Genomic DNA, 13,221 nt, shown 5'->3' with positions numbered 1-13,221 from the left:
GCATTCCCATCATGCTCAGCACGTTTCATTCTGACCTTGTTTTATTTTCTCATGACCCATTGTCTTAGTCAGTGTTCTTCTGCTATGAAGACATACCGTGACCACAGCAACTCTTACAAAAGAAAGCATTTGTTTGGGGCTGACTTACAGTTTCAGAGGTTTCAGTCCATGATCCTCATGGTGGGTTGTGATGGCATGGTAGCTGAGAGTTCTATATCCTATCCACAGATGACAGGAAGAGAGACATTGGAACCAGCCTGGGCTTTTAAAACCCCCAAACCCATCTCTAGACACACTTCCTCCGACAAGGCCACACCACTGCAACAAGGTCACACCTTCTAATGTCTCTCAAATAGTGCTACCCACTAGTGACCAAGCATTCAAAGATTTGAACCAATGAGGGAATTATTCAAACTACTACCACCACTAGTGATGGTGGCATTCCATGGCACTGAGGCTTTGGTTAATTTGTGCTTAATACATCCTATTAAATAAATGTGTTAGTAAGGGTTGCTTTTGCTGTGATGAGCAGGGAAGAAGATAGTTCATTTCACTCCACTGGGCAGTTCATCACTGGAAACAGTGAAGACAGGAACTCAAGCAGGACAGGGACCGGAAGGCAGGAGCTGATGCAAAGGCAACGGAAGAGTGTTGCTTACTGACTTGCTCCCCATGGCTTGCTCTTCCTGCTTTCCTATAGAACCCAGGACCTCCAGCTCATGGGTGGCACAACCCATAGTGAGTTAGGCCCTCTTCTAATAATTGCTAATTAAGAAAATGGCCCCACAGCCAGATCTCATGTAGGTATTTTATCAGTTTCGGTTCTCTCCTGTTTCAGTTAGGGTTTCTATTCCTGCACAAACATCATGACCAAGAAGCAAGTTGGGGAGGAAAGGGTTTATCCAGCTCACACTTCCACATTGCTGTTTATCACCAAAGGAAGTCAGGACTGGAACTCAAGCAGGTCAGGAAGCAGGAGCTGATGCATAGGCCATGGAGGGATGTTACTTACTGGCTTGCTTCCCTGGCTTGCTCAGCTTGCTCTCTTATAGAACCCAGATCTACCAGCCCAGGGATGGCTCCACCCACAATGGGCTGGGCCCTCCCCCCTTGATCACTAGTTGAGAAAATGCCTTACAGCTGGATCTCATGGAGGCATTTCCTCAACTGAGGCTCCTTTTTCTGTGATAACTCCAGCTTGTGTCAGGTTGACACAAGACCAGCCAGTACACCTCCCTTCAAATAACTCTACTTTGTGTCAATTTGACACTAAACTAGCCAGCACAATGGTGGCTATTAATTTTTTTTCAGTGTCTCTGTGTGTGGATCTAACATTCCTATGGGTCCGTTTCTTGCTTCTGTGTCTTTGTGCCAGTTTCCTTGGATAAGATGTTTGCCAGCTCACTCTTCCAGTAAAAGACACTGAGTTACAGACATTAGATGCTTGACCAGATGCCATCATAGGGGTTTTAAAATGGGGGCTGGGGAACCAACTCAGGTTTTTATGTTTGCTTAGCAAGTGCTTTACCAGCTGAGCTATCTCCCAAGGATCTTGGGCAACATTCTCGATAGATCAGGTGAGAATAGACTATGTTTGTCCCTGTCTTTTTTGACCTGGAGCAGGCTATTGTGACACTTTGCAGGGCGATTTAGGTGAACTGTGCGGTTGGACACAGACTTTCAGTGGGTTGAGGATCAATCTCCTGGGGACCAATGGCTCTACAAAAGGTACCTCTACTCTGCCATACGGGCACAGACTCTTCTCAGATCTCCTCACCTTGCTTTACCTATGCCATCAATCACACCAATAACTCTAATAACAAATCAATAAGATGACTAAGATGACTAGGGAGCCTCGGCTTTCATATTGTGATGGTTTGTGTATGCTCAGTCCAGGGAGTGGTCCTATTAGGAGGTGTGACTTTGTTGGAGTAGGTGTGTCACTGTGGGTGTGGGCTTTAAGACCCTCATCCTAGCTGCCTGGAAGCCAGTATTCTGCTAGCAACTTTCAGATGGAGATGTAGAACTCTCATCTACTCCTGCACCATGTCTGCCTGGATGCTACCATGTTCCCACCTTGATGATACTGGATGAACCTGTAAACCAGCCCCAATTAAATGTTGTCCTTTATAAGACTTGTCTTGGTCATGGTGTCTGTTCACAGCAGTAAAACCCTTACTAAGACACATATCAAACATCTGTTTTCCTGGGTAAGCCTGGTGTAAACTGAGTTGTATGACATCATTGCTCTGCACCTCTGAACACTGCTTCCTGTGCATTCTGGGGAATGTTCTAAGAGGTACTAACTCCTGCTCGACCGCAGCTTCTTCAGGGTCTGGTGCCTTCTGCACATGCCTGCAAAAGACTTGCTTCTATCACCTCAACACGAAACACCTTTGAGTCCTTGTATTTTCTGTTACTGCAATGAAACCTTGTGACCAAAGCAACTTATAGGAGAAAGGATTCATTTTGGCTTACAGATCCAGAGGGTGAGTTTTACAGTGACGGGGGAGGGACTGGAAGCTGAGAGATCATACCTCAACTGCACACAGATATCAGAGAGCAGGAACAGAAAGTGGGCAAGGCTATAACCCTGAAAGCCTAGTGATATTCTTCCTGCAGCAAGGCTGCACCTCTTTGTTTATTTTATTTATTTTTTAACCTTTTAAAAATTATTTATTGACTTGCTCATTCACTTTATATCCCAATATCAGCCCCTCTCCTCCCAGCACCCCTCACACAGATCCTCCCTCTATTACCTCCTCCCTTTCTCCTCTGAAAAGGAGGAGCCTCCCTGGTTATCACCCCATTCTCCCAGCATGTCAAGTCACCACAGGACTAGGCACATCCTCTCCAGCTGAGGGCAGACAAGGGAGCCCAGCTAGGGAAATGGGATCCACAGGCAGACTAGAGAGTCAGAGTAAGGCCTGCTGTAGCTGTTGGAGGACCTGCATGAAGACCAAGCTGCTCATCTGCTACATATGTGTGGGGTGAGGAGATCTTTGCTTGGTAGCTCAGTCTCTGGGAGCCCCCAAAGGTCAAGGTTAGTTGACTCTGTTGGTTTTCCTTTGGAGATCCTGTCCCCTCTGTGTTCCCCAATCCTTCTCCCAACTCTTCCACAAGACTCCCTTGGCTCCAACTAATATTTGGCTGTGAATCTCTGCATGTTTCCTTTGGCTGCTAAGTAGAGCCTCTCAGAGGACCGCTGTGCTAGGTTCCTGTCTGCAAGTATAACAGAGTATCACTAGTTGTGTCAGGGATTGGTTCTTGCCTGTGGGATGGGTCTCAATTTAGACCAGTCACTGGTTGTCATTCCCTCCCTCTCTGCTCCATCTTTGTCCCTGCATAACCTGTAGGCAGGGCATGTTTTGGGCTGAAGGTCTTTTGGGTGGTTGGTGTTCTTGTCCCTCCACTAGGAGTCCTGCCTGGATACAGGAAGTGACCACTTTAGGATGCATATCCTCAATGCTAGGAGTCTCAGCTAGAGTCACCCCATAGGCATCCTGAGGTCTCCCCCCAGCTTCAGGTCTCTGCTATGTTCTAGAGATGCCCCCCACCACCGATTTCTCTCCTCTCTCCCCTGCTCTCCCTACATCTGATCCTCCTTCTCCCTTCCCTTCTCCTCCCCCACCCACTTCCCTCCCTTCATCCACTTCCAGAATCTACTTTGTTTCCCCTTCTGATAAAGATTCAAGCATCCTCCCTTTCAAGGGCCCTTTTTGTTACTTAGCTTCTTTGTGTCTGTGGGTTGTATTGTGGTTATCCTGCACTTTATGGCTAATATCTACTTATCAGTGAGTACATACCATGCATGTCCTCTTGGGTCTGGGTTACCTCACTCAGGATAATATTTTCTAGTTTCATTCATTTGCCTGCAAAATGCATGATCTCTTTGTTTTTAATTGCTGAGTATGTATTCCATTGTGTAAATGAAGCACATTTTTGTTATGTGTTCTTCAGTTGGAGTACATCTTAGTTGTTTCCAGTTTCTGGCTATTATGAATAAAGTCACTATGAACATAGTTGAGCAAGTGTCCTTATGGTATGGTGGAACATATATTGGGTATATGCCCAGAAGTGATATATCTGGGTCTTCAGGTAGAACTATTCCCTATTTTCTGAGAAACCACCAAAATTGATTTCCAGAGTGGTTGCACAAGTTAGCACCCCCACCAGCAATAGAGAAGTGTTCCCCTTGCTCTACAACCTTGCCAGCATATGCTGTCCCTGGAGGTTTTGATCTTAGCCATTCTGATGGGTATGAGGTAGAATCTCAGAGCTGTTTTGATTTGTATTTCCCTGATGAGTAAAAATGTTTAACATTTCTTTAAGTGTTTCTCAGTTATTAGAAATCTTCTGTTGAGAATTCTGTTTATCTCTAAACTCCATTGTGATGGCTGTTTCTGGTTGTCAACTTGACTACACCTGGAATGAACTACAATCCAGAAATGGAGGGCACACTTGTGATCCAGATCCTGAGGCTAGAAGATACAGGTTTCTGTCCAGGATCTTGACATGGGATGACACACGCTTTTGATTCAGATCTTGAGGCACAGTGGCCATGAAAAGCTTAGGGCCAGGCAAGCTAAATACCTTTAATCTTGAGACAAAGACAAGCAGACCTCTGAGTTCAAGGCCAGCCTGGGACAGAGCAAGTTCCAAATTCAGGCATGGTGGTACAGCCCTTTAATCTGGGCCATAGCTTATGCTGGAGGCCTACATAAGGATGTTGGAAGAAGGAAGTCTTTCTCTTCTTTGCCTGCTTGCACTTACTGGCCAGCACATCTCTTGGAACCTACTTCTTTAGGATTCCAGCTTCTACAGAAGGCCAGCTGAGACACCTAGGCTTGTGGGACTGAGAAACTACTAGATTCTTGGACTTCCATTCACAGCTGTCTATTGTTAGGTTAGTTGGAGTGCAGACTGTAAGTCATTCCAGTAAATTTCCTTAACATATGGAGGCATTCCATAAATTCTGTGACTCTAGAGAACCTCGACTAATACACCCATTTTAAAATTGGGTTATTTGATTTGTTTGTGTCTGACTTCTTCAATTCTTTATACACTTTGGGTATTATCCCTTTGACAGATGTAGGGTTGGTGAAGGTATTTTCCTAATCTGTAGGCTGTCATTTTGTCCTATTGATGGTGTCCTTTGCCTTACAGAAGTTTTGCAGTTTTCTGAGATCCCATTTATCAATTGTTGATCTTAGGGCCTGAGCCACTGGTGTTCTATTCAGGAAATTGTCTCATGTACCAATGAGTTCAAGGCTGTTCCCCACTTTCTGTTCTATTGTATTTAATGTATCTGATTTTGTATTGAGGTCTTCAATACACTCACACTCGAGTTTTGTGCAGGGTGATAAATATAGATCTATTTGCATTTGCCTACAGGTAGACATTCAGTAAGACTAGCACCATGTGTCGAAGATGCTCTTTCTTTTTGCATTGTATGGTTTTGGCTTCTTTGTAAAATAAAATCAAGTGTCTGTAGGTGTGTGGGTTTATTTTTGGGTCTCCCAGGAAGCAATCATACCAGAGTATAGGCAGTGAGGGTCTCCCCATACCCAATAACAATGTATATGAGGAATACAGAAATGACAAATGTGGGAAGGCTCAGCAGCAGTAAGAAGCAATTAGGAGATGAGGCCCCCAGGGCCATGCCTCTCAAGGTCCATTCATTGCAGCTGCACAAAGCATCGAACAATCTATGTCTAGGAAGCACTGTTGCCTTTTGCCGTTCCTCCTGCATGGTGTCTGCCAGTGAACTGCCTTCCTTGAAACCATGGAAAAGTCTTTTCCAGAGAAAGGGTGGCTCCGTCTTGCCTGGTCATCCTGGGATGGGATTCATTAGGGGAGCCATTGCTCTTCTCTGGCTTCAAACTGTGGTGAGCTGTGAGTTAATTTTCTTTCTGTGTCCTGTCCTCTCGTCCTTAGCCACTCCCCTCCACTCCATTCAGTGGAATGGATCTTTTCAGATTGCATAGCTTAAAGATTTAGTGGGCTAAGGTCAGCCACCCACTTCTGCCGTAGTGCTCACATTTGGTTGACACTATACACAGTGACCTCCTGTTTCTGTATACTAGAAGCTTGGGGCTACAATCTAGGGGTACGCTGTCTCTCCAGAAAAATGCTGTCCTAATCTACATTCCTGACAGCTCTAGTATCCTTCAAACTCTAATTTCTGAGAGGAAGGTGCCTGATTCTTACAATTCAAGGTGCAATATTTATTCTGTTCACAGGATACTGAGGGTGCAACTTTGGATATAGCTTCTTGGTAATTCTGTTGTGGATAGGAGAAAATGGTCCAACTCCTTATGGGAACAGGAAACCCAGGGAGAGTTGGCATTGGGTGTGCCCTCTGCTTTGCCCATGGGCTGCCATTGGGTATCTTTGTATGCAGTGAGGGAGCAGAGCGTTTGCTCCTAGGAATTTCAGTCTTTGTGAAGCATCTAGAAAAAAGGCACCTTGGAGTGAAGGTACCTGCCATCAACCATGACAACGTGAGACCCGTGCCCACAAGATAGAAGGAGAGAACTGGGCTCCTAGCAAGTTCTTAAGTTCTTGTCTGATCTCCACACATGCACTGTGGTGTACATACACACACACACACACACACACACACACACACACACACACACACACCACACCTCGTGTGCACAAGTATGAGTTTTAAAAATGTATTTTTATTTAATTTTGAAATTATGTGTATACGTCTGTGTCTCTGTGTGGGTTTGTGCATAGAATATAATTGCCTGCGAAGGCCAGAAGAGGGTGTCAGATTTCCTGGAGCTGGAGTTACAGGTAACAGTTACAGGTTGTGAACTGCCTAACATGGGTACTAGGAACTGAACTCAGGTCCTCTGAGAATATTGCTCTGAGCTATTCTCACTCAAGTTGTCATAGTCCAGTCAAACCCCATAGGTTTGTAGCCACATCAATACTGAAAAATGGATTTAGTCCAATTTACGTCCCCATAGTCTTCCACAGTCTCAAGATAAGGCAATCTCTTTATAATAACGCCTTTAAAATCGACTGAAAACCATATCACATATTTCCAACACACAATGGCGGAAAATATATATTACTATTCCCAAAGGAAGCAAAGGGCATAGTGAAGACATATTGGATGAAAAGCAAGTTCAGCACAGCCAACTCCAAATCCTGTGCTTCTATATCCAATGTCACTGAGCTTAGCTGGCTTTCCCCTTCCAGCTTTTCCCCGTGCAACATACAGTTTTCTCATGTTTTACTCCCCATGTGCAGCTCCCTTTGGTACATACCCACAGCTCTGGCATGTTCGACATCTTGGGGTCTCCATTCAACCCAGGCTTCACTTGCCTGACTTCATGCAATGGCCTCTCAGGGCTTCTAGTTCTCTCAGGCCTTCATGAAGGGACGTCTCTAGCCTCAGCAGCTCTCCTTAAGCCCAAAGGAAGACTCTACAACCCTTTACCCATGTACTTTTCATGACTCTGAACCACATGGACAACAGTTTCAAGTTTGGCTAGCCCCCTAGAATCATATTTGCAGTAGCTTTCCTTTGTTGCTTTTTAGGAGCAAAAAATTCCCAATGCCCTTTCCTCTCAAAGGCCTGCCCTGAGGACACCTCCCACCCCCTTATTTCACTTTGGATCAGGCCTTTCTTTTAATCTCTGTGATGGTCTGTATATGCTTGGCCTAAGGAGAGTCCCTGTTAGGAGGTGTGGCCTTGTTGGAGTAGGTGTATCACTGTGGATGTGGGCTTAAGACCCTCACCCTAGCTGCCTGGAAGTCATTTATCTACTAGCAGCCTTCAGATGTAGAACTCTCAGCTCCTCTTGCACCATGCCTGCCTGGATACTGTCATATCCCCATCTTGATGATAATGGACTGAACCTCTGAATCTATAAGCCAGCCCCAATTAAATATTGTCCTTGATAAGACTTGCATTGGTCACGGTGTCTGTTCACTGCAGTAAAACCCTAACTAAGACAATCTCCTTATCTCTTTCAGCATACGCCTTGGCCCCAACATTAAATTCCCTGGTGTCTTTTTTCTCCTCAGACTGTTCATTTTGTATTTGTGTATTTGCATAGGAGTCTTGAAATCTCCTCTGCCAGTGAAATCAATCTCTTGATCTTCAACTTTCATTGGATAAAATCTGCCAGTCTGGAAGATTCTTATGACAAGGGTAGAAATCAAATACATTATTTGCAAAAACCAAAAAATTGCAAGAATTGTCTCTACCTGGGCTACTAATATTGTTCTCCTCTGAAATTTGAGGTAGACCACCACAGTCCATGGAACTGTCCTTCACCCTCCTACTAGGATGGCCCACTGAGCTCATCTTACAGTATTCAACAGCTTTCCTAGTCCAAAGTCCCATTGTCTTCTACATTCCTCCAGAACCCAACAAGGTCAGGTCTGTTCAGCTTTATCCTTCTCCTGGTACCAATTTTTTTTAACCTTTTCTTGCTGTGACAGAACACCATGAGCAAAGGAACTCATACACTGAGGCTTATAGTTTTAGAGGGTTAGAGTCCATGATGGCAGATCAAAGACATGGTGGCTGGAACAGCTTAGAGTTCACTTGTAGATCCATAATGATGAGGTAGAAAGAGAGCACACTGGGAAGAGCATGGGACTCTTGAAACATTAAATCCCACCCCTAGTGACACACCTCCTCTAACAAGGCCATACCCCCAGTCCTTCCCAAACAGTTCCAGGAACTGATGAAAAAGTGTTCAGACATACAGGCCAGTGGAGGCCATTCTCATTCAAACTGCCACAAGTCCCATCTTCACCTGTGAGGCTCAAGAGGATTCTCAGATATTTGTTGTTGTAGGCAGGTTACGCATGTAGTTGGCTTTGTGTCTCAGTTATACCCATTTTAGAAGTGACTGACAGACCCGAGGCTAGGGCTGCAGCTCAAGGTCACACCAGGAGGGGGAAGTGTCAAGTCCTCTAGTAAAGTGTGAACAACTTAAACTCTATTTTTTCCTTTTTTTAGTGATTCCTGAAAGACACAATTATCATTTTTGGTAGACAAGCCAAGTCCGAAAGGTTGTCTCAGGAGGTAGGGTGGAACCTCACTCACTGGCTGTTCTTCAAAAGGAATTTATTTCCTCTTGGCTTCTACCCTGTGCTTAGCCCTCTGGACAGACCTGAGCTCTTACCCCCAAAGGTGAGTGTCTTTCTTAGTGTTGCTGCACTAACATAGCTATTCCCAAACTCACTGAGAAAGCAGAACAGGCAGATGCTGAAAGAAAACCAGATTGGAGGGTTTAAAGAGTAACCTTAAAACATTCACAGGTTTCTAGAATTTCAAGGTGATTATGCAAATCAGAGAATTGGATGCATCTCTATGTCACGACTTTTCACATTGCCGTGGTTGAACACCTAATGATTGATGGCAACAGAGGAAGGACTTATTTGGAGCATGATTTGAGGTTATACTCCATTGCCAGTAGGAAGACATCCATGCCACCAGGAGCAGTAGGAGTGTGAGGTTGCTTGCTCGCACCTCGTGGGTCAGGAGGCAGAGAGAGGACATGTAGTGGATGGTGTCATAAAGGGAATGCTTATCCCCAAGAATTCATTTCTTGTTGATGGAGCTGGGCTCCATCATAAAATACTCTGTACTCTTCTTCAACTGCACCATCAGCTGTGAGAGTTCAAACACATGGGCCTGTCAGGAACTCAGATTCTTACACCCAGAATGCACCGCTTCCAGACCCGCTGGCTGCCCAGCTACTTTGTGGCATTCTTTGTCATGGATTCTGAATAGGCCATGAGTGAGAGACTGGCTGTCCACAGAATGGGGACCAGTGTCTAGAATCCCAGGCGTGGTACTGTGAGCCAAAGTATTAGGCAGCCCTTTGTGCCTCCCTATTGAGGTATGGTCTCCATTTCTGTTCTGAAAGATGCCAGAGTTTACAAAACTGAGCATCTCTTCATGTATCTCACCTACCTGGCACATCAACTCAGTATCTTTTTAAAAGTTCATCTTTTAAATTGTGTATGAATGGGGTTTGATATAATTCCTTGAACAAATATAACGTGTGATGTTTGCACCGATTCACAATTCTATGTCCTTAAACATTTATTTTTCCTTTTTGTTGGGAACTTTCTTGGTAAGCTCTAAAATTTTTAGTCTGTGTTCAGGTTTGTGTTATTCTACCCTGGTATTTTCAGGCCTGGCCGTTTGTCTTTACTCTTTCAGATGGCTCACATGAAGACAAGGCTAATTTACGCTTCCATTCTCATGATGGGCGCGCTCTGCCTGTACTTCAGCATGGAGTCTTTCAAAGAACTCCCGTTTGTTTTCAAGAAAAGTCACGGGAAGTTCCTGCAGCTTCCGGATATAGACTGCAAGCAGAAGCCTCCTTTCCTTGTGCTGCTGGTGACCTCATCCCACAAGCAGCTGGCCGCTCGCATGGCCATCCGCAAGACGTGGGGTAGAGAGACATCGGTGAGGGGCCAACCCGTGAGGACCTTCTTCCTTCTGGGGTCCTCAGACAGCACCGAGGACATGGACGCCACCACGCTGGAGAGCGCGCAGCACCGTGACATCATCCAGAAGGATTTCAAGGACGCCTATTTTAACTTGACCCTGAAGACCATGATGGGCATGGAATGGGTCTACCACTTTTGCCCCCAGACAGCTTTTGTGATGAAAACGGACTCAGACATGTTTGTGAATGTTGGCTATCTGACCGAACTGCTGCTAAAGAAAAACAAAACGACTAGGTTCTTCACAGGTTACATAAAGCCCCACGACTTTCCCATCAGGCAGAAGTTTAACAAGTGGTTTGTCAGTAAGTTCGAATATCCTTGGGACAGGTACCCGCCCTTTTGTTCCGGAACTGGTTACGTCTTTTCCAGCGACGTGGCGATCCAAGTATACAACGTCTCAGAGAATGTTCCGTTCATCAAGCTAGAGGATGTGTTTGTTGGGCTCTGTCTGGCCAAGCTGAAGATCCGGCCTGAGGAGCTCCACACCAAACAGACATTCTTCCCCGGTGGTTTACGCTTCTCTGTGTGTCGCTTTCAGAAAATCGTGGCGTGCCATTTTATGAAGCCCCAGGACCTGCTCACTTATTGGCAGGCTCTGGAGAGCGCGCAAGACCAGGACTGTCCTGAGGTCTGAGGGGAACCTGGTGGCGCCTAGGACAAACTTCTGATGACTTTTGGTGATGGTTTGGGAAGATCTGGGATGGTCTGGCTGGGAACTGTCTGGGGTAAAGAGAGGATGAGAATGTCCTCGATGCCATAGGAGATAGGATAAACACAAAAGCTGAGGAATGACTTGTTCCCTCCCACTCCGCACCCAGAGCAATAACAGATCTCGGTTTTTTTGGTTTTTTTTTTTTTTGTTTTGTTTTTTTTTTTTGGGCAGGCCTTTGCAGTATGCCCTCGATGTTTGAGACATGTCCTTCATCCACCCGTTTCAGGGTTCAGCGTACATATCCCCATTTGTAGGTTAAGAACCAGCAGCCAGGGTCACTTACTCATTCAAAACTCACAGCCTGCCGAGGGAGCAGGAATCAAGTGGTGTCAGGATTCAGTTAGTAGTCTGTCCGCAACCGGGTGTCCCATGCCTTGGGAGAAACTGGTGGTGGAGAAGTTGTGTGTATGTATGTGGGGAGTCTCACCGCTAAGTAGTGTCCTTTCCAGAGTCCCCTGCCCCTCACTCCCCAATCCCTTGTACCTTTCGAATGTTAAGACTGGGATGAACCACCCTCCTCAGGCCTTGCCCCTTGCTCAAATGATGTAGCTGGGCACTGAGTTAATACAGATTAACCTCTTGGTACCCAAAGTGTCCTCAGTATGATCTTAGGAGACATACATGCCTGCAGCCTCTGTAACTCACTTCTGTGCTAGAAGGAAACTGGTTTATATGACATAAAAGTCAGGCTACGAAGCCACTGCTGAGTCTTGCTATGTAGACTGACCACACTGCTGACATCCCAGAGAGGGAGATGCCTACACTGAGCCAGCTCTGCTATGGGTTAGGGTTAGTGACTGTTTGCAGCCCTGGGGCACTTCAGACCTCTAGGCTGAAGCTAGAGGCTGCTCAAGGGCAGCCGGCTACAGGCCTGGTCTGAATGGGTATCCGGGAGCCTTTCTGGGCCCTGGGCTGGGCCTAAGCTTCTGAGATGCAGAGCATGTAGGCCCAGTCTAGGGGCTCTTCCTGTGTCTGTGTTCCTTCCTGACCTTGGCTTTTCGCCCTAAATTGATCATGTAATCATAGACACGCTGAGTGTTGCCATTTTGAATTTAACTTTTTATTCCCAGCTTGGTGTCCTTACCCCTGAAGGTTTTCAGAGCTGGGTTGAAACGGCAGCTTTTGGCTATTCAGCCCTGATGCCCAGACATGTAATCTTGCTCTTATCACAGGGATCATTGCTTCCCCACAACTTTCTACTTTTCTAGATTTTACTATGTGCTTGGAGCAAAGGCTTTGTGTGGCTATGTAGTTATCGATGTTGGAATATACTCTCACCTGAACTCAGGAAAACTTGATGGTTGGAACACTGTTAGGTTGGAGGAAGCTGGAAGCTGCCTCCAGGACCACGTTTCCACACTTGCTCCTGTCTCTCTTATGAATCTCTTCCACAACTCTTGGGGAAAATTCTTCTGTCTGTGACATTCTTGAAAATTGTGCAGCATCAAGTTCTGGACCCTTATTGAGAATATATGAAATTCTGAACCAAGTAAAGAGACAGGGTGTTTGTTCTTGTGTGTGAACTACATACACCGTCAAAACCAAACCCAACCATGTCTTCTTTGACAGAGGGGAAAGGCAAAACTTGTAACCATGTGGCGGTGTTGCTGTCTTGAGGGAGGGGAGCTGACATCAGCGGCAGACCTTCCTTTTACTCTTCCATTAGCCATATTGCATTCACACATCATGAGCAAGGTCAAGGTTAGGTCTCCAGACAGCAGACCTGAGCAAGCAAGTGAGTAGGCCAGCATTTGAGAGGACTGTTGGGTATAGGTTCTCTCCGTATATGCACAGCACCCTGGAGCCTAAGCAGATGTGGTCACCTGTGTTGTCAGCAGAGGCAGCTGAGGTGACTCTGTGACTCACCCAGTGGCTGAGGCGTGGCGTAGACACGGCACTTGGCCTTCTCCCTTGGTGCACCATCAACATCCTTTCCCAAGTGCTTGCTTCTCTCAGAAGCTTGGGGCTGGTGTTACCCCAGGAGTCACCAGCATCTCACTCTGCCTGCACGC

General features: G+C 45.9%; 1 protein-coding gene across 1 annotated transcript; it reads left to right on the top strand.

Annotated features, from left to right (window-relative positions):
* Positions 1–10,204: 10,204 nt before the first annotated feature.
* On the top strand, positions 10,205–11,131 carry B3GALT5 (beta-1,3-galactosyltransferase 5; the record flags this gene model as incomplete). Its single annotated transcript, XM_080918991.1, has 1 exon — positions 10,205–11,131. The coding sequence occupies one exon, from the start codon at positions 10,205–10,207 to the stop codon at positions 11,129–11,131; it is 927 nt and encodes a 308-aa protein (XP_080775117.1).
* Positions 11,132–13,221: the final 2,090 nt, after the last annotated feature.

The sequence above is a fragment of the Micromys minutus genome (genome assembly GCF_963924665.1).
Source record: "Micromys minutus genome assembly, chromosome: 7".
Taxonomy (NCBI): domain Eukaryota; kingdom Metazoa; phylum Chordata; class Mammalia; order Rodentia; family Muridae; genus Micromys; species Micromys minutus.
The sequence above is the reverse complement of the archived record's forward strand: the minus strand, read 5'-3'. Positions and strand labels throughout refer to the sequence as shown.